Source organism: Tasmannia lanceolata, unplaced genomic scaffold (genome assembly GCF_043159265.1).
Source record: "Tasmannia lanceolata isolate RefF3 unplaced genomic scaffold, GAP_Taslan_0.1 ptg000012l, whole genome shotgun sequence".
Lineage (NCBI taxonomy): Eukaryota > Viridiplantae > Streptophyta > Magnoliopsida > Canellales > Winteraceae > Tasmannia > Tasmannia lanceolata.
This window is the reverse complement of record NW_027518689.1, coordinates 22056905-22084605: the sequence shown is the minus strand read 5'-3', so window position 1 is coordinate 22084605 and position 27701 is coordinate 22056905. Positions and strand designations below refer to the sequence as shown.

The 27701-nt window shown below is 41.3% G+C and overlaps 1 protein-coding gene across 2 annotated transcripts in view; it reads left to right on the top strand.

Moving 5' to 3' along the window:
* The first annotated feature begins 4490 nt into the window (after positions 1-4490).
* Positions 4491-27701, top strand: part of AUG3 (HAUS augmin-like complex subunit) — a 66229-nt gene continuing 43018 nt past the window's right edge. The window contains exons 1-4 of one of the 2 annotated variants that reach the window (XM_077391872.1): positions 4491-4875; positions 5334-5370; positions 9593-9696; positions 18512-18710. In XM_077391872.1, the coding sequence (XP_077247987.1) occupies positions 4700-4875; positions 5334-5370; positions 9593-9696; positions 18512-18710 (516 nt within the window). In that variant the 5' untranslated portion in view covers positions 4491-4699. The remainder of the gene's footprint in view (positions 4876-5333; positions 5371-9592; positions 9697-18511; positions 18711-27701) is intronic. The other variant, XR_013254347.1, reaches the window with a different exon arrangement.

Genomic DNA, 27701 nt, shown 5'->3' with positions numbered 1-27701 from the left:
ATCGAACAAAACCTTTTACTATGTCATATCCGTTATATACAACAATATGCCCACATCATATGTCAATTAGACACAAAAATCTTTAAAAAATAGTCCCTAACACAAGCTGATTTCAATTAAAAACAGTGCAAATCACTTGTAAAAAATCACACGCATAGGCTAGATTGAGAAAAAAAGTCACTTAACACTTTGGGTTACTCCTAGTGGATTTTTACATTAAAAAATATTATAAATAGATTTAAGGCACAAAACTCAAAAAGAAAATCAATACAATGTTCTTAATTAAAAAGAAGATCATAAAAATAAAAAACCTGGTTAAAAACCCTACTTTAGGCAAATCAAGATTAAAGGAGAATAATTATATCTAAATCGAATGAAAAATATGAAAAACTAAATTTTCCGGGCACTTACTCAAAGAAGAAAATCAATTCGATGTAAAACCTATCCTTTTTTTCTTCTTTTTTTTTGTTCTCTCTCTCTCTCTCTCTCTCTCTCTCTCTCTCTCTCGGTTTTGGGATGACGTCTGCAAGGGGAGAAATCTAGACCTGGCAAACGGGTGGGCCGGGCCGGGTCAACCCGCGGGTGATGCGGGTGCGGGTCATACGGGTCGGGTTATCAAATGACCCGCATTTTTGCGGGTCAAAATTCTCGCCCGCGGGTGAGGGCACCCGCAAATATGCCGCAAATATGGGATTGTAATCACTATTTTGATTTGACAGCATATAATTTCCTGTAATTGTCATAACATTCTACAGGTTATTTGTATTTTTTTTGGTAATTTTACAATCTATCACCATTTCTACGTAATTTTTCATTTAACACTTTATAGTTTCGCTATTTTACTTTTTTCTGGTGTAATGATTACTTTTTTTTTACCTTTTTATATTTGCTACCAACATTTTCGATGAGCGTATATGTGCACCCACAATGCCCACTTGCCGAGAAATTACCAAAAGAGAAGCTTGATAGCAAATTATAATAAAATAAAAATCACATTTAAATGTTAACAACACTACTGGGCACTCTCACTTTATTAAAAGTATTGTATGACCCACACCATAGGATGATCCAAACCGTCCATTAGATGGGCCATAGCCTAAATAGGTTATGCTCCAAAAATCATTTCCATAGGATGATCCTATCCCTCCAATCTTGATGTTAGAGGGTTGATCCTAACCCTCTATAGATCAGAGGGTTAGAATCAACCGATGGAAATAATTTTGGAGCATAACCTATTTAGGGTACGGCCCATCTAATGGACGGTTTGGATAATCCTAGGGTGCCGGACATACCGTACTTTTTATAAAGTGAGGAGTTCCCTCATAAAAAAACAAACAGCGTGAGTGACGATAACATTCTCTCAAAAATTTAAACATACTGTAAAAATGCGGGTGCCCACGGGTTGACCCGACCTGACCCGTGTTTTTGCGGGTTGGGTCACCAGCGGGTTGATTTTTCACGGGTCACGAAAACTTAGACCCGTGCCCGCAAATTTGCGGGTGGGCCGGGTCAACCCGCGGGCACGGGTCACTTTTGCCAGGTCTAGAGAAATCCCACGATTTGGGTGTTTTTTTTATAAAACCCACCTTTGTAGTGTTTTAGGTTGTTCATAATTCTAGTCTATTTCCTATTCTAATCCATCCACCAAAAAGTAAGAGTCTATTTTAATTTAGGTTTCTTTAATTGTTATCTTTTATTCAAGTGAAGAAAAAGAAGAATTAAATTTTGGTACATATGGCCCACTTACGGGGAGCCAAAATCTTTTCACGGAGATGATTTAAAAAAGGCCCTCAATTAGCAATATAATCTTAGGAGCCATGCTAACTTTTTCTTAGGAGCCAAAATCTTTCTATGCTTACCTTTCTACAGAGATAGAAAAAACACTTTTTTCAGTTGAGAATAAGTGAGCCTCAAAATGAACCGTTTAGGATCATCCTACAGAGATGCTTTACGGGGACAACCTATTTACTAGATCCGGCAAAAAAGTGACTCGAACCCGCAGGTCCACCCGCCCGCCCGTAATTTATGGGGTGCGGGTCACTAGTTAGTGGCCCGTTTGAAATTTGACCCAGCCCGTATGGGTCACGTCAAAACTAGGCCGGGCCAGGTGGACCCACAGGTGTCGTAAAAACCCAAATGATTTTGATTTTATATGGTGTAAGCCCTTGTAGTCCCGTATTTTTCAAAAGTACTGTACGGACCACATCATAGGATGATCTAAACCGTCAATATGATGGAACACAACTTAAATAGGTTGTGCCGGAAAAATCATTTCCATAGGATGATCCTAGCCCTCTGATCTATAGAGGGCTAGGATCATCCTATGGAAACGATTTTTGGGGCACAACCTATTTACGTTATGGCCCATCACATGAACAATTTTGGATCATCCTATTTTAGTGTGGGAATAAAAACAGCAAAAAAAAGAGAAAAAAACTGGGTGACCCATGGGTGCACCCGGCCCGTACGGGTGGGGTTCGGGTCCACCAATTAGTGACCCATAAAATTCTGGGTCATTTTTTACCCGGCCGTATGACCCAGACCCGTACACGGTTGGGTGAAACCCGGCCCGGCCTACCCGTTTGCCAGGTCTACAGTATTTACGTTGTGGTCCATTAAATGAACGGTTTAGATCATCCTAGAAAGTAGGTCCCACTATCGTTCCCGCTCAGGCATTCATATAAAATCTCTAAAAAAGCAATCTAAACACACGTGGCATTTCTCTTTGGGCGCTGATATCCCCCCTCTGTAGGCTATTCCCCCCTGACGGCTGACAACTTTAAACGTTAGGCTTTAACGGCTATTCCCCTTTTGTTTCTTTTTTTTTAATGACGTAGTGTATCCCCACGCCCCTTGAATCATTTAGTGCACGTTTCCCACCTCTCTCTCTCTCTCTCTCTCTCTCTCTCTCTCTCTCTCTCCCCACAATAGGAACAAGTGATGCGCCCGCAAAATTCTCCTCCTTGGTGCCCAAATCCAGCCCACTATGACAGCGTACCATCCAGACCATAGGATGATCCAAGCGGTCCATTTGATAGGCCACATCATAAATAGGTTGTGTCCCAAAAAACCATTTCCATATGATGATCTTAGCCCTCATATATAAAGAGAAATTGCTTATTATGGAAACCTCTATAGATTGGAGGGTTGTGATCATCCTATGCAAATGATTTTGGGGGCACAACCCATTTACGTTATGGCCCATCAAATGGACGGCTCGGATCATCCTATAGTCTGGACGGTACACTTTATTTTCAAAAATATGGGTGGGGCCTAAATTGGGCCTTAATGTTACTGAACGAACCACACCATAGGATGATCCAAACCATGGACGGCTTGGATCATCCTATGTTGTGGACGGTACGCTTCAATTTGAAAAGTATTGGTGGGGCCTACGATTGCGCCTTAATGTTACTGTACGACCAACTCCATAGGATTATCCAAACCATGGACGGCTTGGATCATCCTATGTTGTGGACAGGCCTTAATGTTACTTTACAACCAACTCCATAGGATGATCCAAACCATTCATTTGATGGGCCACAATATAAATAGGTTGTGCCCCAAAAATCATTTCCATAGGATGATCACAACCCTACAATCTATAGAGGTTGCATAAGATGTAGTTTTTGTTTATATCGGATGGGCTAGGATCAACCTATGGAAATGATATTTTGGGACGCAACCTATTTACGTTTATGGCCCATCAAATGGACGATTTGGATTACCCTATGGTGTGGTATGGGCGGGGCCTACGTTGTTCAAAGATGGGCTCACCATTCCCCCAACGGTTTCTGTTGGGCCCACCAACTGTTCGTGTTGTGTGTGTGTGGAGAGAGAAGGAGAGAGAGAGAGAGAGAGAGAACGATCAAATGGTGGGAAACGTTAAAAGCCTAACGTTTAAAGTAGGGCTGCAACATGGTCGAGTTTGGGTCGGGTTTTGCAAAACCCTAGCCCAACCCTAGCTGCCATTATCTTAGCCCTGACCGCCCTGACCCTGAGTCAGGGCCGAAAATCCTCAACCCAAAGCCCGCCCTACAGGGTTCAGCCCAACCCTTGCCCGCCCTGATTGGGCAGGGCCGGGCCGGGCTGGCCCTGCTTGGGTTGTATCGAGCCGGGCAATTTTACATGTTTTTGGTATGTTTTATTGTCAAAAATAAAAAAACTTCCACACAATCTATTATTCTAATTGATAAATGATTTTTGGTGATAAATACATAATCAAAACCCAATAGATAGAGAAATGAAAAACATAAAAGCTCAACGGTGGGCCGCGGGTAAAGTGTAAACAGGGTCGGGTCGGTCAGGGCGGGCCGGGATAAAGTGTAAAGGGGGTCGGGGTGAACCCGACCGGACCTTGAGTCAGGGCCAACAAAATGTACCTAAACCTGCCCTCAGGGTCAGATTTTCCAACCTGACCTTGTTCGGGGTCAGGGAGGGTCAGGGCTCACAGGGCCAAACTTGCACCCCTAGTTTAAAGTTTGCCTACACGGGGGGGATATCAACGCCCTTCTCTTTCCGAGTTTTATAGGCAAGTCGTAACGTTTTGAAAGAAAAAAGATTCGATATTTCCCGGTCGCTTTACCTTCTCTCTGCCGGCGAGGGGAGCGATGAGCAGCAGCAGATTCTGCTAGGGTTAGGGTTAGGGTTAGGGCATTTGGAAGATCGTGCTAGGGTTAGGGTTAGGGCGAGGGGAGCGATGAGCGGCAGCAAACTGTGTAGCCTTCTTGGGGAATTGGGTTACGAGGGATATGAATCGTTGGATCCAGATAGCTTTGAATGGCCATTTCAGTACGAGGAATCTCGCTCTGTACTCGATTGGATCTGTTCCAGTCTCCGCCCCACCAACGTTCTCTCCCCTCCCCAACTCTCTCAGTAATTACTCCTCTCTCTCTCTCTTGAATTTACTATGCAGTTTTGATCTCCCATTTAATCTGAATTGGAACCCTATACCTCTTTCATCTAATCTAGTTGACTTGTTAACAAGGTTTAAAATTTCGGTCCTAAACCCAAATTTTGGCCGAAATACTGAAAACTTGGCCAAGATTCTGCCAAAAAAATGTAAATTTCGTTAATGTAGGGAAATTTCGGCAGAAATTTTGGAAAAAATAAAATAAAAAAATAACATTTTATCGAAATTTCGGCTGAAATTACCAAAATTTTGGACTCCGGCCAAAATTTCAGATTTTGGTGGTTTCGGCCGAAATTTGTAACCATGCTTGCTAATAAGTACATTTTTATTTGAGATTATCTCTTTTTCAGTTGGTTGCTATAAATTGCTCCTTTGTACTGCTTTTGTTCCTGCTAATAGTTATTGTAAATTTACTTGGCAGGTATGAACAGTTTCTAGCAGAAGGAAAGCTGTTGGAGGTATGGCTAGTTCTTTTACCTTATACATTTTAACATAAGAGTTTGGTTCCGTTTCACATTAAAATTGTTTTGGAGGCTTCCTTGTTTGTTTTATTCCATTTCCTCATCTTCTTGTAAATTTTCCCACTTAAACATGATTTCAAAATGTACATATACCTTATGGGAAAGGAGGCATTTTTATGGGAAATAGGAAGGCTTTGCAAAATGGTCAAGGCCATATTTTGAATTTCGGTTTCAGTTTTTATTCGGTCACCACAGAAATGGAAACGTCTCGGTTTCAGTTCGAAATTTCAGTGGAAATCCTGAAAAATCAGGGAAACATTTGCAGATGATAGTATTTTATTTATTTATTTGAAATGGCATTTTCAGATGATAGTATTTAAAGATGAAACCCTGGGAAATGCTAGAATAAGCACAAATACACACTTCGAAACCATCACATATGCAAGAATACCATCCATAATGGTTTAAAAGCATCGAACACCTACTGACATGCACTGTCGTGCATGTCTGACAGTTTAATATATATCAAATTTCGCATGTAATTCATATAAATATTTATACATAATATATGTACCACATTTCGCATGTAATTCATATAAATACGACTATGTAATGCATACTGATATAGTATACCACTATCAGACTTATGATTTTGGCTTATGCATTTCGGTTGTTTTGATTTTGGCTTCGGTGAAATGAAAATATTTCGGTCATTTGTATCAGTTTCGGTGGAAATTTAAAATCATGGCGAAAGTTCACTTCCGGAGGTTGAGAAGCAAGAGCATATACCTTTTCAGCTTTTGCGAGAAGCCCGAAAGTCAGATTTTTGAGGATTGGGGACCCCATGTGTGCGGCCTATTTAAAACACTTATAACTCAAAGAAGTTGAGTGATTTTGATAGGAAAAGACAGTGGTACCCCTAATATAACCTTAGGGACTTAAAAGACATCAAAAAATTAAAATTTGGATATTAGGATGGTCCCCATCAGTTTGTTCTTATTCTAGCAATAGATGAAGTTTCATCTTAAATGTCCTTCATTTGCATATGTTTTCATAAGTTTCTATGATTTTACAGGATTTTCACTGAAATTTGCATGCGAAAATGGCATGTTTGTATTTCCTTCACAATTGAAATGCATGCTGAAACTGAAGCCTGAAACCTTGTTTAGAACTGTGTCCCAAATTAAAATAAGAGTATTGCTTCAACGACTGCCTAACAACTGTAGTGGGGTTTCTGCATCAACTCCCCTGGTTGTAGAGAACTTAATTCCAATGTGGAAACCTGCAAGTATTGTAGATATATAAATGATGCTTTGACTTGCCTTACAACATCTATTTGCTTTCACATGGCAGTAATTCCTACTGATACTAATTACCTTGATGGAACGAGCCTCTTTCATGCCTAACTTTCTCAATCACCACCCTTAACTTCTTCAACAATTGTTTCATCGAATCACTAGCTATAGTTAATCATTGGTTTCTTCAAACCCATGATAATAGTACAAATCAGTTACATTGAAAATACGATTGATCTGATGATCATTAGTCTAGATAACTGAACTACAAGCCTAAGAACTAATTTTCTTCATAATCTTACAGTGACCAATCTCTCTATCCTTCAATATATGACCCTTCCGTCTGCTTAAAATGTCCTTAGAATGGTTGTGTCTTAAGTATTCTTGTTATTTTTTTTCACTTTTCTTAACGTCTATATATAAATATATATTTAATTTTTGCCGAATTTTCTCCTGAATCCTTCGTGGATTATTCAAAGTTTCTGAATTTTTTCCTTGTCAAAACTTTGTAACTATGCTCTAGTCAATGATATGTTTGCTTCATTCAACTATTTGTTATTGTGAGCATCCAAAGATGGTTCTTCGCATGTTTTTTAGCAAAGGTTTTAGCATAGCTATTTTCAATAATCATTAAAGGGGCAATTTTTTGATGGAGTAAAAAGAGGTAGGGGCAGACCGAAAACAACTTGGGTAGAAACAATGAGGAAAGACTTGAGGGCTAGGAACATAACAGAGAACATGACCTTGGATAGGATAGAATGGAAGAAAATGATCCACGTAGACGAACCCAACTAGTGTCAGGTGTAGACTTAGACAATTTAAGCCGGTAGATCCTTTCACCTTCTTCATGAAAATTTTCTAAAGAATTCATTAGCCGACCCCAACTAGTTTGGCACAAAGGCTTAGTTGAGTTGAGTTGTATGAAAGGGGCAATTTTTTGGAAACAGACTTGAGGATGCTCTAGGTATGGTTTTAAATTTCAGCTGAAACATTTCGTTCCGACCGAAATATTTCAATTTCGGCTGCTACTGAAACGAAATCCACTTGAATTCGGAAAATTACCAGATTTTGCCTGAAATTTCAGGATTTCGTTAATGTTTTGGTTGAAATATGCAAAACATGGTACTTTTCAAATAAAAAAGCAAAGTTTCTGTCGAAATGCCGATAGAAACCCTGCCAAAAATCAACTCCACTTGCATAAAAGAGACAAACAACAAGATTTCTTCAAGACATTTCAAAAAAATGACAAAAAATTAAAAGAAATACCAGCTGTGAAGAATCTTACTTGGATTGCGGCTGTGATCTCTTGTCGAAATGTTTCCGTGATTACAAGATTTGGTTGAAATTTTGCACTGAAACCGAAATTTAAAATCTTGGCTATAGCAACATGCTAGGGCCAGGACAGGAACTGCCTGTGGACCATGCCAGGTTTGGCACACATGCAGGGGGCACAGCCGCACAGGGAGTGCCCATCTTGACAGTGGCGTCCTCTTGCGGTGTCTTGCTAGCACTTAACTTTTTACATACTGATATCAACCAAAAGCAATCCAAAATTCTATCTAATTTTGCCCTTCTCTCTTGTTATGAGTTTTGCTTCGCATCTTATCACAAAGCTTTCTAATCTCAATCCTGCTTGGCCTCAAAAAGCATGTAGTACCCTAACACTGACATAGGAAACTACCTTTAACTGAGGTCATGTATGACAGCCATGATAATTTTTTTCATTGAACATTAGGTTATCCAGTGGTGGGAGAGGGGCAAGGAGGGTGGGAGATGGAGAGAATTGAGAGGGCATCCGTGGGGAAAGGGTGAGAAGGGGCTGAAAAAGGGAGAAAAGGAAAAATCTACTCAAAATAAAGTTTTATTTTTCTTTTTTTTGCCACTTAGCACCATCTGGATCTCCTCACCCCTGTCCTCTCAAATTCTCATCCTCTGCCACTCTTTCTAGCCCTCTCACAAATTCTATCTAATTTTGCCCTTCTCTCTTGTTATGAGTTTTGCTTCCCATCTTATCACAAAGCTTTCTAATCTCAATCCTGCTTGGCCTCAAAAAGCATGTAGTACCCTAACACTAACATAGGAAACTACCCTTAACTAAGGCCATGTATGACAGCCATGATAATTTTTTTCGTTGAACATTGGCTTATCCAGTGGTGGGAGAGGAGCAAGGAGGGTGGGAGATGGAGAGAATTGAGAGGGCATCCATGGGGAAAGGGTGAGAAGGGGCTGAAAAGGGGGGAAAAGAAAAACTCTACTCAAAATAAAGTTTTATTTTTCCTTTTTTTGTCACTTAGCACCATCTGGATCTGCTCACCCCTGTCCTCTCAAATTCTCATCCTCTGCCACTCTTTCTACCCCTCTCTCACAACTTGACAAACTAATATTCCCCACAAAGAAATTTCGTGGTTGCCAAAGATGGCCTAAAAGAAAATTCTAGTTCTGCCCTCCTTATTTGGTGGCAATACCAGTCTCAATTATTTAATTGTAGTGTGTCTGTGACTGACTTGCTGTGAAAATTTAAAACATAATGCCTGCATCAGTTAAACATTTAAGTAATCTAATAGTAAAGCTTGAAAAACAACAAATGAAACACTTAAAAATAAAAAATAGGGAAAAAAAGCTCGAAGTACTTTATCATGGCCAAAACAGATTTTTTACCATTGTCACTATAGATAAAGTAAGGGCTAGCATGCCATTATAATATTGTCACTAATGCATTATTTTGTTTTGATTTTGATAGGGTGTCCAGTCTACTAAAGCCTTATCCCAACTAATTTTAACTATAAATTAATTATGATATTATAATATTGTCACGCACCTACATATCATATGTTATTAATTATTATATTGATTTACATACAATTAAGCTGTGCCGGTTTTCAAACGCACACATAAATGCCATATAAGATCTATTAACTTGTCAGGGGGAGGACTTAGACTTTGCTTACGATAGCATTTCAGCCTTTTCAAGCAGGAGAGATGATCAGGAGGCAGTTTTTGGAGCTGAAGAAGGATTAAGAGATATACGGTTAGACTCTTCCATTAACATTTCCATTCTTTCTAACTCTTAATTTTTGGTTGACTGCACTAGTTTTCATTTATACGCTTTCTTCACTAATTTTTATTACATCAGTGAGCACTACATTATTTATGCTTGCAAGGATAATCTATGTTGTATCAAACACAATGCTGTTTCATTGCGAGATGCTCGTAGTGTTTTAATACCTGATTTCTACTCTTACTAATATGGTGTTGGTCATGGCATATATAAATAAATATATAAATTTCATGGCTCTTTTTTAGTACATTGTTTTGTGTTCCCGTATTATGTGCATCTACTTTATTTGTTGAGGTTGCTCTCTAGAGTGATTATATTACTAATTTGTGTATACATTTCTCTCTTCTAGTTGATCATGTTTTTAAATTTCCATTGAAACCGACACGAAATGATCAAAAGAAGTGGTTTGTTTACAGAGCTCTCCCAGATGGTATGTTGCAAGTTGCATTCATCATACTAGAAAAACTTGCATCATTATTATATATCTACAATTCCTAGACTATCGAAAACAAGAACACGTAAGCACTAAAGCTTTAATGTTTGTAATCTACTCTCTTTATTACAAACTAATATGCCTTTTGTTAATAGTAAACCAATATGCTTATTTTCTACTAATATTATATTCACAGTATCTGTGTCCATTTCATATTGTGTCACGGTGAGACTCCTGTACTTGTATTCATGCCCATGATTTCAGAAAAAATTTAGAATTGTACCAGAATTCGTGTATATGTTCTTGCATCCCTAATTGTGTATAGCTATTTCAAGTTCAACGCCAATTTTGGGGCTTAGACATTTTTGCCTCGATCAATGATCCACGATGGACCCTTTAAGATTCTCCATCATCCTAAACTGAATGTATAATCCCATGGGAATCCATTTTATATAACGAGATTAGGGAGTTAAAAGTATATATTTAACTTCAAAGAGTAAAGCACCCTTCCGTTTGCCTTCATGACTTGCAAGCCTAACTTCAGCGATGCTTTCATGTATTGATTGACTTTTTTTATTTGAATGGTTTTCACTTATTGATTGATCCCCTATCCTTTTTGGATATTCTTGCTCTTGTCCTGCTAGAAAACTTACCCCTTAAAAAATGTTGATAGTTCTCTTCTCATGAGAGAGGACCGGTTTGATCTCATGAAATTTTACATTCTCGCACCAAAATATTATTTACCGGGTTGTTCTGCCAGCGGCATGTCCTGGAAAAGCTACTGACTTTTTGGCAATATCATCCCTCCTGACAACTGTTCACCTTTATTTCTTCATGGTTGGTGTTGCCAATCTTTTCAATAATTTTCCCATATGGGGTACCTTTGTACAGGGAGGATTCTACTAACTATTCATGTTGAACGGTGAAGAGTAGAAGGATATGAGAGAAAGAGAGTGAGTTAGAGCATAGCTCCCCCTCACTTATGCATTTATATAAAAGAGAACTAGGGTACAATGACCACTATGCCCTTAGGCACATATACACATCTAACACTCCCCCTCAAGCTGGAATGTAGATATTATACATTCCAAGCTTGTTACAAATGTCATTTAGTTTGGCTTTACACAAAGGCTAGGTAAAGACATCAGCTAGTTGGTCCACTGATCGAGTGAAGGAAACGTGTATTTCGCCCCTTTGTATTTCTCTGGCGAATGAAATGACAATCAACTTCTATGTGCTTGGTTCTCTCATGGAAGACATGATTGGTAGCAATGTGAATAACAGCTTTATTGTCACAATAAAGACAATAAAGCTGGGCTGGAGAAGAGGAAGAGAGACCAGTCTCTGATAGGAGAGAGCACAACCAAAACCAAATAAGCTCTCCACTCATATGAGACATGGCCCGATGTTCTGCTTCTGCGCTTGACTTGTGTGAAACTACCAGTTTACTACAAAAGCTCAAGCTGTTGGAGAAGGTGTTATTTAATCTTTTATACTTTAACACTCCACCTCACGTGTGGCCCCCTCTTTTTGGGTTGGCCTACACGTGGCACTTGTGGCCCCACTTTTGGGTTTGGCCATTGCATGTGTATTTTGCTATCAAGGAGGTTTGAACCTAGGCATTTGCTCTGATACCATGTGAAACTGCCAGTTTACTCCAAAAGCTTAAGCTATTGGAGAGGGTGTTATTTAATCGTTTATACTTTAACAACTTGGAAACATTGTCCTTCTTACTTCGCCATGATACTAAATTACCCCCAACAGAGGTGCAATAGCCAGTGGTGGATCTCCTATCTCCTAGAGATCCTGCTCCATTTGCATAAAAAAACCCTTCCAACCTTGTATGCCCATGCTTCTTGAATAGCAGGCCTTTCCCTGGTGCCCCCTTTAGAAAACGAAGAATCTGAACCACTGCTGCCCAGTGGAAGGTACATGGAGCACTCATAAACTGGCTAACTACCCCAACTGCGTATGAGATATCTGGGCGAGTAACAGTGGGATAAATAAGCTTCCCAACTAGTCTATGGTATCTTCCCGGGTCATCCATCAAATCTCCCTCCTCTGAAAGTAGCTTTGCATTTGGGTCCATGGGAACACCAGCTGGTTTCATCCCTATAGAACTGGTCTCATCTAACAGATCTAGCATGTACTTTCTCTGAGAGAGGGAGAAGCTACAACCAGACTAAGCTACCTCAATCCCCAGAAAGTATCTTAGGCACCCAAGGTCTTTTGTGCTAAATTCTTTCTGTAGGAAGGCCTTCAACCTGTGTATTCCAACTGTATTGCTGCCTGTAATGATAATGTCATACGCATAGGCTATGAGAAGGATATGGCTAGCCTCAAAAAAGAGTGAACAACTGCACATTGCTTGATGCCAAATCGTATGATAGCATCACTAAATTGACCAAACCATGCTCTAGGAGATTGTTTGAGCCCATATAAAGACTTGCGAAGTCTGCATACTGAGGACATCCCCCCTTGAACAACATACCTAGGAGGTTTCTCCATATAAACCTCCTCAGTCAAATCTCCATGGAGAAAGGCATACTTGACATCAAACTGATAAAGAGGCCATCCTTGATTGATAGCGAGGGAGATAAACACTCTGACAGACGGAATTTTGGCAACTGGGGAGAAAGTCTCTGTGCAGTCAACCCCGAATGTTTGAGTGTAGCCCTTGGCAACAAGGCGCTCAACGGCTCCATCCGGTAAATATTTGATAGCAAAAACCCATATATAGCCAACTGCTTGAGCCTCATGAGGAAGATGACTAAATCCCAAGTGTGATTGGCCTGAAGAGCGTCCATCTCAGTCGCCATAGTAGCACGCCAGCTGGGGTGAGCAAGGGCCTCGGGGACCGATCAGGGCAAAGAAATTGAAGATAAGGACGAGACAAAACTGCTAAACAGAGGGGTAAGATGGTCATAGAAAACAATAAAAGAAATAGGTTGAGCGGTCATACGGGACCGATTATGTGATGCAATTGGGGAATCAACAGAATCACCAGAAGTCGGTAAAAGAGGTATCTGAGATGAAGAGGCGGGGATCTCCGGCTGAGAGGGTGTCGCCTCAGGCGCTAAGTGAGCAACATCGCGTCTCGGACGTCGTTGATAGACATGTGGAACATGTAAAGGAGGAGGAGTAGGAGGAACAGGATCAGGAACAACAGGAAGAGGAAGGGGAACTGGAGGGTCAGATATAAGAGAGGTACTCTCAGTAGGAGTCGTAAAGAAGGAAATTGACCCAAAGAAGGTGACATTGGTAGAAACAAACAACTGTCTTAGCCGAGGTCTATATCATTGATAGCCCTTTTGGGTACGAGAGTAACTCAGAAAGACATACCTCTCTGCCCGATGATCTAACTTATCTGGGCCGGGTAAGAGGTTGTGTACAAAGCAGACACAACCAAGGACCCGGGGAATAAGGGGAAAGAGATCTCCCTCAGGATGGAGGATCGAGTAAGGAGAGGAGCCATTCAATACCGAAGAGGGAAGGCGATTAGCGAGGAAGTAGGCGGTAAGAACCGCATCACCCCACTAGGATTTAGGGACGTGCATCTGAAAGAGGAGAGTGCGGGTGATGTTAACAAGATATATCGTAGTTTCCTCTCGGCTACACCATTTTGCTCGGAGGTGTAGGCGCAAGAGGACTGATGAACAATGCCATGTGTGGATAAGAAAGTGCTGAACTCAGTAGAAAAGTACTATTGAGCATTGTCATTGTGCAAACATTTAAGAGTGCAATGATATTGGTTAGTGATCTCACATAAAAAGTGTGAAAAGCATCAAAGACCTGAGAGCGGTCTTTAAGCAAAAACAACCAAGTCACACGAGAGAAATCATCCACAAAAATGATAAAATATCTATAGCCAGAAAGAGACATAGTCCTCGAAGGACCCCATACATCAGAGTGCACCAATTCAAAAGGACTTGAGACTCGACTAATAACCCTAGAGGGAAAAGACACACGATGGTGCTTCTCAAGTTCACAGGACTCGCAATGAAAAGACTGAACATGAGAGGTCATAATAGATGTCTGTTGAAGCTTCTGGATGGAGGGATGGTCCAGACGACAATGCCACAAGTACGAGTCGACAGAGCTGTGTAAAGCAGTATGTGGCAGATCACTGTCGAAGCTCAAGGCCCGAGCCAATCGTCCTCCCAGTCGATAGATCTTGAAAACACAATAAGAGGGAAATAATGAGACTGAGCAGTTAAGATTCTTAGTAATTTGACTAACAAAAATCAAATTGAAAGGAGACTTAGGTACACAGAGTACGGAAGATAAAGTAAAACCAGAATGTAGTGAAAGAGTACCAATACCATAGATGAGAGTAGTGGTCCCATCGGCTAAGGTAACAGAATGAAAAGCAAAAGGAAATGAGCGAAAGGAACTAAGGGAAGAAGAATTACCAGTCAGGTGGTTCAAGGCCCCTGAATAAATAATCTAGGAGCTGGAGCTAGTAAGGAGAGAGGCAGGCGAATTACATGGACTTTCAAAGCCCGCAGTGGGTGGGCGACTGCTAAGAAGAAGGCGCTGGCTGGAACTCCTCATAGTCTGCCCTAGAGATGGTAAACGTATCGCTCGGGATGTCGAAGCATTAGGAGGATCAACAACGATGAGATGCGTAGAGCGGGAGAGTCAGAGCTTGGGATGAAGAGTATCCCTTCTGCCGACAGTGAGTACAATATGTGCAGCCACGGCCGCCAGCACCCCGGCCACCACCACCACGGCCACTACGGCCTCTACAACGGTCGCTACAGCCACGGCCAGAACAGACACCACCATCATATGCAGCAGGGGCGGAGCCTTCATCGGAAATCCGATCATCTGCAGCTTTCGTGCTGGCGTTTATGCTTTCGCTTGAGGCTTTCGTTTCACTAATTCCTTTGTTTTGGCTTTGGGGGAGGGTTCAACCAAGAATTGTGTAGAGGCGTTGCAAACAAAATAATGAAAGACAAATGTGTACCTGGTTACAGTTCAAGTTAGTGAAGTTATTTTCTTGTGATTCGACCATAATCATGGGGTAAATTGGAACATTGTTACTCGGCTTGGAATATCTTCGCTGTCGCTACCCATTACTCATTTATAGGGCATTATACTAGCACAACCAAGAAGGACTTACCAACAAGAGAGATATATCGAATTGAGAAGGCCATTTGAAAACTTTCCCGATTCCCGCCATTCAATCTCGATTTGACCTTGCCCCGGGAACTCACGTTTTTCGGGGAGATCTCTATCACTTTAGGGCGATGTGGTACCGATCCTAGGCTCATAAACCGTATTCCACATATTGTATGATGCTATAAATACGGCTTTCACCACATGATATACACGAATCAGGTGGGAATACAGGGAGCGATACCTCTGAAACCTCGGACCGAACTAGAAATCTAACTCGGGTCTCCCGACGAGAAGAACAGTGGAAGAGCCACCGGGGAGACACTGCAAGGACTCGTGAATAAATCTATGTGAGAGATGGAAGAGAACCGGAGCCAAGAAGCTGCTGTAGAAATGGGAGAAAGTTCGGACCCAGCTACTCAAGGAAATGAAACGCGCAGAGCTGGTCCCGTTGTTGGGCGAGAACAGTCAGATTATTGGTCAGAGGCATAAAGGTGTTTAGCTACTGGTAGAGAAAGATGAAGTGGCTGTAGTGGTCAGGTAGAGGTGTATCACTGCGCTGTAGGTGTATCGACTTGGAGTAGGTGGCACAAATACGAGTGAGGTTATGGACCCCATAATATAAAATAGAGGTGTGATCCCAGATGGCCTTGGAAGTCCTTAAGGTCATCATCGAGCGAGCCACCATAGGAGTCATGCTCTGCTAAAGAAGAGTGCGAATCAGGGCATCATTCTGCCGCCACCGATTGTAAGATGTATTTGAAGAGGATGGAGGATCCCACTCAATGAGAGCGACCTTTCCTCGAGCGAGGAGATAGGTTTGATCGGCCAGACTCCAACTAACGTAGTTGGAGCTGTCAAGGCGCTCGGAAGTCATCTGTGGGTAAGAATGCCCCACAAAAGGTAAGTAGATGGAAAATAAGAATTCGATTAGGAGGCCTTAGATGGAGGAGCCATGCTGACAACTGGAGGAGTGGATACAGGGGGATCCATAATAATCGGATGATCAGGATGCATAGACAAGAAAGAGAATACTCTCAATAGCAACGGCGAAGAAGAAAGAAAGGGTAGCCGGACAATAGTGATGAAGATAACAGGATGGACCTGCCTAGAGACCGGCTCGAGAAAGAGACATCATAGGAGAGAATCGAGAAGGACTAGACAACATATGAGAAAAGGGGCTAGAAACATAGGTCGGAGCCATGGGGAGAGAGAAGAAGAGGACATCAAGATGAATTTAGAACATTTTGTAGAAGAGAAAGAAAGAAAAGAAAAGGAAAAGAGGGAAGGAGAGTGACTAGATTAAAAGCTTAGCCAAAGAAACCAAAGGAAATTAGGGTTTCAAATGAAATCCACAGGGGTAGAACCCCCCAAAAAAAAGAAAAAAAGAAGAAGGGGAGGTGAATGGAAATGAGAGAGAGAGAGGCGGGGTTGACGAGGCGCAGGGAGTGAGGGAGGTGGCAGTAGGGGCTGGAATGGAGGGTGGCAGAGGGCTGGATGGTGGGATGGGGTGTAAGGGTTGCGAGGGGTGCGAGAGGTAGGGGAGAGGGCTGGGGTGTGTGTCAGTGGGAGGGGAGGCGAGTGGCAGGAGAGGGGGCTGGGGGTGTGAGTGGCAGAGGAGGGGGTTGGGAGTGATGCGAGAGGCAAGGGAGGGTGGCTAGGGGTGTGCGAGTGGCAGGGGAGGTGGTGGGGAGGCTTTTGGTCAGGGAGGGCTGAGGAAGAAGATGACGATGGTGGGGGTTTTGGTAGAGGTTAGGGTTTTGGAGAAAGGAAGAAGATGAGGATGGTGGTCCTCAATATGGGTCCCTAGGGTATCACAACCCTAGGGCTCTAATTCGATGTTGAAAGGTGAAGAGGAGAAGAAGATGAGAGAGAGAGTGAGTTAGAGCATATCTCCCCCTCACTTATGTATTTATATAAAAGAGAAATAGGGTACAATGACCACTATGCCCTTAGGCACATATACACATCGAACAATTCATAAAACCAGATTCATTGTTGGAAGGCTGTAATTTACTTTGTCAAACAAGATTCTTGCTTGGAAGGCTATATACTTTGTCAAACAAGATTCTTGCTTGGAAGGCTATATACTTTGTCAAACAAGATTGATGGCTAGAGGCTATAATATACTTTGTTAAAGTGGCACTGTGAAACCGGGTAAATGAGTTAGAAACTGTTGACTAACCAACTTCTCCAAAAGCTTAAGCTGTTGGAGGAAGGCGTTATTTATCTTTTATACTTTAACACTCCCCTGCACGTGTGGCCCACTTGGCTAACACGTGGCACATGTGGTCCCACTTTGGGCCGACCATCGCATGTGGATTTTTGCTATCCGGGAGGTTTGAACTCGAGACCTTTGGCTCTGATACCATGTTGACTAACCAACTTCTCCAAAAGCTTAAGCTGTTGGAGGAAGGCGTTATTTATCTTTTATACTTTAACAGAAGCAATCTCACTTTTCAGCTGCTTTACATTCTTTGTTTATGATCCCTTAAAAGAGAAAGGATTATACCCATCTAGTTCCATTTGTTTTTGTTATGAGTTGAAAAAAGTTTTAAACTATCAAATGTATTGCCACTTGCAATAATTTAAGCAAATCTCTCTTTATTTTCACTGTCTAGAATTACTAGAGCACTCCATTATTGTAATAATCCAGTGAATACAACTGAAAGTAATTGTCTAAAAGTTAGACCGATGTAACATACCATTGCATTTTGTGTCAGATCATAACCGGTTACACATTCTTCGGATAGTTACAGAGTTAGTGGCCCTTAAATATCCTATATGCTTTCACTGTGATTTGTTAGGCCTTACCTAATGAGTTGCATCAAAATAGAGCTATTTCTTGCTGCTTACAATGAGCTTGGTAGTTAGCCTGTATACAGTTTAAGTTGCTCATGTACTTCCATGGTTTTAAATTTCGGCCAAAACCCGAAATTTCGGTGCGAACCGAAACCAAAATTTCGAATTTCCCAAATTTAAACTGAAATTTCGAGAAATTGATTTTTTTTAGAAATTTTGGTAATTTCGCCCGAAATTTCGAAAATAATAAAATAATACTTTTTTACAGGATTTTGACCGAAATTTCTGGTTCGGCCATGGCCGAAACCGGAACTGAAACCGGCCGAAACCGAAACCGAAAACGAAATTTAAATCCATGCGTACTTCTTACCTGCTTCTACATTGTGATATTTTAGTACTGCATAGTGATGCATGCCTTTGCATCTTTAGGGAGGCAACACTAGCATATAAAGCCGAAGCTTTGGATTTGCAAAAACAGCTTAGGCGTCTACAGTCCCAGTTTGATATGCTCACTGGTCAAGTTTCAGCTTTGGCACAAGGAAGAAGGGCACGGGCAGCGGCAACATCCACAATCAGTGGCCAACTCTCCGTCTTATCAGATGATAAGCTTTCTGAAAGAAATTTAGAGGTACATTGGTTTTATCTTTCACAATCAAAGTTTCATTAATTTTTAATAGCCACCACAGTATTACGTTAGTTAGTGATTTGAATGATATTGAACTGGGAACGTGTATGCAAAATCTGTTGCCAAGGCACTTGACAAATACAGAGAAGCAACATTCTGGGATTGACAAATAATCAATCTTAGTACTTGACAATTCTAAGCTATGATATGCTGAAGGCCATCACCATCTATATCGCAGGTTGTGATATATACTTACGACCAGAAGGAGTACTGACAGGTCTAGTCCACCTCAAATCATATGTTCATGACTTAGTGGGACCTTCTAGGACGTATATAAATGATCAAGTTTTGAATTTGATTTATATATTGAATACAGCTACATAAAAGTTTTTAATTTGATTTATATATTGAGTACAGTAGCTTGTTTAACTGTACTACTAAAGCTTAGTAACAACTTCTTTAATCCATGGAAAATAGAAACGTAGAGATACAGAAAATTGGTGGCATTAGTGGTAGCGGGTTCTGAGAGGTAGAAGAGGTACCAAAGCAGGAGGCACCATAGGTAGAAGGTTCTTGCTATAAAGATCAATGATAACCAATATTTTGGAAGCTTATATTGTGAAACTTTTAGAAGGAATTTAGTATTTCGATTCCCATTTTTAAACATTGTCTACCATTTTGTAAGCATTTGAAAAGCCTAAAGCATTATGAGTTTTCCCTGCCGTGTATCTTTGATGCACGACACAAAGTTTGGGCTGCTTCAATCTTGTAGGCTTTATACGAGACATGGTAGGAAGAAAATCCTGGTTTTTCAAATTCTGGAAGGAAGTCTTAAGGGTGGCTAATGTTCCATCCAATCTCCATTCGATGCCCTACCAGTATGCTTATATTTGAAGCCCTTCTGTGAATGTTTTTATTTTTGCAAATGGGAATCAATTTCAATGACCACTGTTATCCATAAACAATCTTTGTTTACAAAAGACTACCCCCAAAACCTTTGACTGCGTTTTGATCCTCATGCGCATTTGTAACACTGTTCTCAATTAACAGTGTTAACACATGAACTCTTTGGGGTGTTTGACGATAAAGGGACAAAATCAACCTTTCCATGTGTAAGCTCAAGGGTCAAATGCCATAAAAAAAATGAAAAGGTCCTGCTCTATTTTCTTTGGTGGCCTAAATCATAGTGATATTGCACGCTGAAGAATAATAAATAAAATAGAGTATTATTGGCTAAAAAAGGTGGAGTGGAGGCATCTAACCAACCCATATGATATTTAGGAAAGAATCATTCACTCAATGCCCTGTTTGGACTGCAGGAAGAACATTTCTGGCATACAATTTTTTTCACAGGAAGGCTTTTTTTTCTTCTGCCCGATTTAGAAGGGAATAAAAATATAGTTTTTCTTATTTTAAATCATTTTCTTACATGTGAAATTATTATCAGTAATATGCATTGTTTGTAGAAGTCGTAAACAGTCATCCTTATAGGTTATTTTTCAATCCACAAATGATGCTACTTACTAGTCTGCGTGCTCATGCTGCATATGATTCAAATCAAAGTTACCTTCAATATTCTTATGTCTTCGACTTTGAGTTTCTCCTTGCTTCCCATTTTGACTTTGAGAAATATATCAAACTTGGCAGCATCTTCAATCACCTCACTTATCACCGAGATCGGAAGGGGTAATTGAGCTGCCACGGGTTTGCTTGAATTCCTGCAACTCCTTGAAATTCATCCGTGCCTTGACCCACAACTTGGCTTCTGAAAATAACTGAAGAATCAACTAAATCGAATACCAGGAATGTCCAATGAATTGCATCTCATAGCTCTCCTAGCACACCTAGGGAGATCCATCCACATCCAAAAAGTAATATTTCTTCTTATAACACAAGCATGGTTGGCAAGAGCATCTGCTACTTGATTTTCTTCTTTGTATTGATAAGAGAACCGATGGTTAATGTCAAAGATATCAGCATGGCTTCGATGAAATTCTAGAGATCCAGCTACTCATCTAAACTTGTCAAACCACGCTCTAGAAGATTGTTTTAAGCACATAAATAGATTTTTTGCAATTCACATACCATCTTCTCTCCCTGACCAACAAACCCAAGGGGCTGCTAATGCATAGTCGCGCACGGATAAGCACTGTTACAGATGATGCAGATCAGCACAGCTGAAGCTTTGCTACCAAGTTATGTTCAGCCGCAACGGATCAAGGGGGTTTGTGAACCGAAAAGCCACCCAAGAGGGGGAAGGTGTGACAAAGGCCAAGAGGATGGTTGATCAAGAGAGGAAAGACGAGAGACTATATGTGAAAGAAAGAGGGATGGTGAGAGATTATAAAGTGATCTAGGTGATTTAGGTGCAGGGGCTAAGATAGATTGTTTGGCCCAAATGAAGGCGAAGCGGCGGGTTTGGTAAGGAGAAGGTCTCTGTGGAAGGGAGTTTTAATGTTAAGGGTTGAAAAGGAAGGTGCTGGAGAAGGTTATTGGTGGTGGAAGTTGGCTCAGAGAGGTAGGATGAGAAGGCAACAGAGAGGGGCTGTCTTCGATTAGTTTTGGGCTGTGATGACAGCGGCTCCGTGAACGAAGTTCAGTAGTATGAGTTGGCTGAAAATTCAGCAAACAAAACTTTCCGGATCCTAGTTTTAAAACTTCCCCGCGTCATCATGGACTCCCCCAAGTCGACTCCCTTTTACCTTGGCCGCATTCTGCGTCTTTCCCTACAGAGTCAATAAAACTTCTTCGACTCTCACGAATTATGAGCATGTCAACCGAATACTCAGCCGTGCCAACCGCGTTCTTGGCTGCATCCGCGTCGAGTTGACAAGGATTTTTCTTGCCCACATTTTGATCCACATCTGCATTTTTAAACACCCCTGATGATGAAGTCAGTTGAGATTTTGGGAAGTTCAGTTATTCTGAACTTTTAATGAGGCTGTTGGGAGTAAAATTCAGCAGTCGGCTGAATTTTTCAGGGTGTGAACAGTTAATCAAGAAGTGCTTGCTTGTTTCAGGAATTCTGCATCTCGCTGAACTGTTGGCTGTAAATTTAGTAGTAGGGATGAGTGTTATCGCTGTTAAGCATGGCGACCGCTAGGAGAGGCGCTGGAACGAGCACATGTTGGCGCCTTGTAACAACAAAAATTCAGAAAAACTGAGTTATGGGTAGCAAGCAAAACAGAAGACACATTGTGGTTGTGTTTTGCAGACAATTCAGAAAGGCTGAATTTTGATAATTTAGTAACTCCGGGAACTGTTTGATATGGCAGGATGGAACAAGATGGTGCGGGCTTGGTTTGTGGTTGCAGGATAGAAGGTGGGCAACACGTCCAGTTGAAGACGAAAACAAAAGACTTGCGTTTAAACATGCCTTGTAAAACAGAAACAGACACTTAAATTTTGTTTTCTGTCTTTACTTCCAAACTTCACACATGAACAGTGCAATATTCATCCGAATCACATCAGAAACTTACATCCAACAAGATAGAAAAGAATTGAAGAGAGATCAGCTTCCTTCTTCAAAGCGTGCAAACAGTAAGTAAAGAAACTTTTTTTATTCCATAAAAAAAAATGTAGTGCTCCCCATAGACGTGAGTTCGAGTCCCCTCGGAGTTACCCGATGCACGTGGTTTACGGGTGATTGCGTGCATCCATAGGGATTAGTCCCGCTCTAAAATGGGTTGGGGATACCCTATGTCATCAAAATAAATAAAAATGTAGTAGTTGCTCCTTGCGATTTTACATATTTATATAGGATTGTGCAACCAAATAGTATCCTAACTTTTATACCATTGCTCGACTAAAACTACCTGGAAACAACAACTAACCATGCGAAATTTTAGGCATCCCAAGCCTTTTATTTCGACTAAAACAGTAACTTAAAAACGGCTTAACTTGCAAATAAGAACTTTCGAATTTCTCACTTCTTCATGCGAACTTCCTAAACTGTCAATAACTAGATCCTATTTAATCAGTCGTCCAAAACAAATAAAAAATTTACCTTGCTCACCCTAAACCAACCTAAACTATTCAGCTAAAAAATATTAATTAAAGAAAATACTAGGAGGGGCTTGCTCGTGAGGCTCTAATTAATTGAAAATACCAAAACTAGGATGCCTATTCCAACAACAGGTTCTCCTTCTTCTGTAGTATGATTGAATCTACGAGGGCCGTCAATCTCATAGATGCTTTGATCTCCTGATCATCTTGGGATGATCAGCCTTCTGATAGTATGCCTTGTCAATTTGCTCAGCCCGGTTGCCGATTTGAGTTGTAGGGTCGTCAATCTAGAAGTCTTTAGTTGTGAATCACCGTGCTGGGAAATCCGACCAATCCAATTACCAATCTGGAAGGCAGAGAAATTTCAATGGTCTGATCATGGGTCCGAGTCTTCTGGCCATTGATCTGCTTGATCTGATGAATCTGATGAGATGCACATGTATCAGTTGCTCCATCTATACTTTCTTATTAAGATCTCTATATAGAAAGGTGTTTTTGACATCAAGTTGAAGCAATGGCCAGCCAGAGTGGACAACAACAGAAATAAGAACACGAACAGAATTAAGCCTTCCCACCGGAGATAAAGTTTGAAAATATTCGACACCATATTTTTGAGGGTAGTTCTTGGCAACCAGTCTAGCTTTTAACCTTTCAATATTTCCATCAGATTGGTATTTAATAGAAAACAAATCACCGACAACCAACTGCATCCTTTCCCTTTGGTAAAGTACTAAGTGTCCAAGCAGGGGTGGAGCCAGAATTTACTCTTTAACAACGATAGGAAGCTGATAGGTAGTCAGACAAAACATATTGACCAATAGGATATTGAATACTCAATCTTTTATCTTTCTGAATAGCGACACGAGCGTCTAAGTCTGTGCAAGAATTCAGAATGGAGATAGGATCCACATGCAAGTCTGAAGAGTTCGTGGGTGGTAGACCATCCGGTTGTGTGACCTGTTTGGTATGTCTTGCTTAAACAATGAGAGTTTTCGTAGATGGAGGAGGAGCATCATGCACAGGAAGAGAACGCGAAACAGAAGGAATACAAGTGATACCAAGCATCGGGAAATTTGAATCTAAGGAGGAACCAATATTAGAGATGTAAGTTCTACTCGAAAAAGGTAACTTCAGTATTTACTAGGTGATATTTAAAAAAAAAGTATTTACTAGGTGTTTCCTAGTTACAAGGTCAAAGCACCGATACTATTTTTGAGTGCAACAGTATCCAAGGAACAGACACTTAGTAGATCATGGAGCAATTTATCAGGAAAACTACCAACATTATGTGCCAAACAAACACCTGTGTATCTGTGGAGGGAGGTGATATACAAGAGATCGAGGAAATAAGGTGAAAAAAGAGACTTGATCACCCAAAACGGCTGAAGATATACGGTTAATCAAATAACATGCAGTTAGCATGACATTTCCTAAATGTCCTTTCTGTACATGCATATGGAGCATTGCAGAGCGAGCAACTTCAACTAAATGTCTATTTTCTTTTCTACAACTCCATTTTGTTGCGTAGTGTGAATGCACGAAGTTTGATTTATTATACTATTCTCATAGCAAAATGATGAGTTTGGCTTTTTGCATATGCTGAGAGAGAGAAGAGAATGAGAGGAAAGTGATATAGGGAGAACTCCCCCGTCACTAATATCTATATATATGTGTGTGTGTGTGAGAAGAAAGTGCAATGACCAAAATGCCCGTAGGTACATATACACCTTCTAACACTCACCCTCAAGCTGGAATGTATATATCATACGTTCCTAGCTTGTTACAAATGTTGCTCAACTTTTCCTTACTCAATGACTTAGTAAATACATCAGCCAGTTGGTCCACTGATCGAGTGAAAGTTGTGCTTATCTCGCCCTTCTAAATTCTCTGACGAATGAAATGATAGTCCACTTCGATATGCCTTGTTCGCCCATGAAAAATTGGGTTGGTAGCAATGTGGATAGCAGCCTTATTGTCTCAATGTAGCTGAGCTAGGGATGAGAAAGAGAAACCAATCTTTGATAGGAGAGTGCGTAACCAGATTAGCTCTCCACTTATATGTGACATGGCCCGGTATTCGGCTTCTGCACTTGATTTGGCTACTAAGTCTTGCTTCTCACGACACTAAGTTACCCCGAAAGAAGGTACAATATCCGGTGGTTGATCCCCTATCTGCTGGACATACATGCTCAGTCTGCATCACTAAATCCTTCTACCTTCCATGTCCATGTCTCTTGAACAATAACCCTTTCCTTGGCGCGTTTTTCAAATAGCGATGAATCTGAATCACTGCATCCCAGTGGGAGGTACGTGGTGTGCTCAGCTACCCCTACTACAAATAAAATATCTGGGCGAGTGACTGTGAGGTATATAAGATTTCCAACCAACTGCCTGTACCTGCCAGGGTCATCTAACAAATCTTCCTCATTTAAAAGCAGTTTTTTATTTGGGTCCATGGTAACAACAACTGGTTTCAGACCCAGAGAACCTGTCTCATCCAGTAGATCTAGTACATTTTTCCTTTGTGAAAGGGAATTACCACTTCGAGAGTAGGCTACCTCAATCCTCAGAAAATATCTGGACGCCCCAGGTCTTTGGTGGAAAATTTGTTTTTGCAGGAAGGTCTTCAATTTCTGTATGCCCATTATGTCACTTCCTGTAATGATAATGTCATCCACATAGACAATGAGAAGAACATACCCAGCATCAGACCGATGGCTAAACACTGAATGGTTAACCACACACTGCTTCATACCGAATCGCATAACGACATCACTGAATCTGCCAAACCATGTTCTAGGAGATGGTTTAAGGCCATACAAAGATTTGCGAAGTCGGCAAACTGAGGAGGACATCTCCCTTGAGCAACATACCCAAGAGGTTGCTCCATGTACACCTCTCCCATAAAGTAAGGCATTCTTGACATCAAGCTGATATAAGGGTCATTTCCGGTTGATGGCCAGGGAAATCAACACTCTAACAGAGGGAATTTTGGTGATTGGAAAGAATGTCTCAGTGTGGTCATCCCCGAATGTCTGCGTATAACTCTTGGCAACTAAGCGCGCCTTAAGGCGCTCAATTGTCCTGTCTGGCAAGTATTTTATGGCGAAAATCCAACGACAGCCCACGGGCTAAGCTCCATGAGGGAGAGAGACCAAATCCCAAGTATGATTGGCCTGAAGGGCTCCCATCTCAAGATCCATAGATGTACACCAACCCAGATGAGCAAGGGCCTCTGCCACAGACTGCGGCAAAGAAACAGAAGACAAGGAAGACACAAAACTACGAAACAAAGCGGTGAGATGATCATTTGACACAAAATTAGAAATGGGATGTGCAATGGTACGCGAACGAGTACGGAGGCAATGGGGGAATCTACAGGGAGAGTAGGACGTACCTGAGAGGTAGAAGGAGGTATGGCCGGCTGGGAAGACGATGCCTCAGGCATAGGTGATGGACATTTGGCCTCGTACGTCGCTGATATACCTTTGTAAGAGGCGGAGGAGGAGCCGAAGTCACCTGTAATGGAGATGAAGTGGACTCAACAGGCTCAGGTAGAACGTGAAGAGGAAGATGAACCCAAGAGTCTGACACAACTCTCTCAGTGAAAGTGGTAAAGAATGACACAGACTCAAAGAAGGTGACATCGGTGAAAACAAATAACCTGCGCAACCGCGAACTACATTATCGATAACCCTTTTGGGTACGAGAGTAGCCCAGAAAGACAAATCTCTCCACTTGATGATCCAATTTATCCAGGCCAGGAGAGAGGTTGTGGATGAAGCAAACACAACTAAAGACCCGTGAGATGATGGGAAAGGGATCACGCTGAGGATGTAAGAGCGAGAAAGGGGATTTACCACCTAACACAAAGGATGAGAGCCGATTAGCCAAGAAATAGGATGTAAGGAATAAGGATAGCATTGCTCCAATAGGCTTTATGAACCCGCATTTGAAAGAGAAGAGTGCGGGCCATATCAAGAGTGGATAAGAAATCCTGAAAACCATTACATGTAGAAAAGTATTCCCTAGCATTATCAGTGTGCAAAAATTTAAGAGTGCAACTATATTAGTTAGTAATCGCAGCATGAAATGTACGAAAAGCAGTAAAAACTTCAGAGCGCTCTTTAAGAAGAAATAACCATGTCATACGTGAAAAATCATCAACAAAAATGATTAAATATCTATAATAAAAAAGAAACATGGTCTGTGAGGGACCCCATCCCTCATAATGTACTAAATTAAAAGGACTAGAGGCCTGACTAACATCCCTAGATGGAAAGGACACGCGATGGTGCTTTCCATGTTCACAAGACTCACAATGCAAGGATTGAACAGGACAAGAAATAATAGATGAATCCCGAAGCTTCTGGATGGAGGGATGGCCGAGACGACAATGCCATTGATATGGATCCACTGAACTATGCAAAACGGCAGGAGGGGGGACCACGGCCAAGGCGATAGAGACCATCCACCTCACGACCCGAACCAACCGTCTTCTCAGTCGAGAGATCCTGAAAAAGACAATAAAGAAAAAAAGAGATAAAGAAGTTAAGACTTTTGGTTATTTGGCTTACAGAAAATAAATTAAAGTGGGACTTAGGAACACAAAGAACTGATGACAAGGTAAGCCCATAATAAGGGGAAATAACACCAATACAAGAAGTGGGAGCAGTGGTCCCATCGGCGAGATTAATAGTATGAGAGGCAGGGCGAAAGGGCTTAAACGAACTAAGGGAAGTAAAATTACCTGTCATATGGTTTGAGGCCCCGGAATCAATAACCCAGGAGCTGGAGGTAGTAAGGAGAGAAACAGGTGGACTACCTTGCTATGCAAAACTCGCAGTGGGTGGTCGATTGCGCTCACGCAGGCTCAAAAGCTCATCATACTTGGCCTTGGAGACAAGAAAAGAATCACCAGGTGCCTCTAGGCCGACGGAGGACGCTGTAGAGACATCAGGAAGGCTTTCACAGGTGATGTGAGCAGAA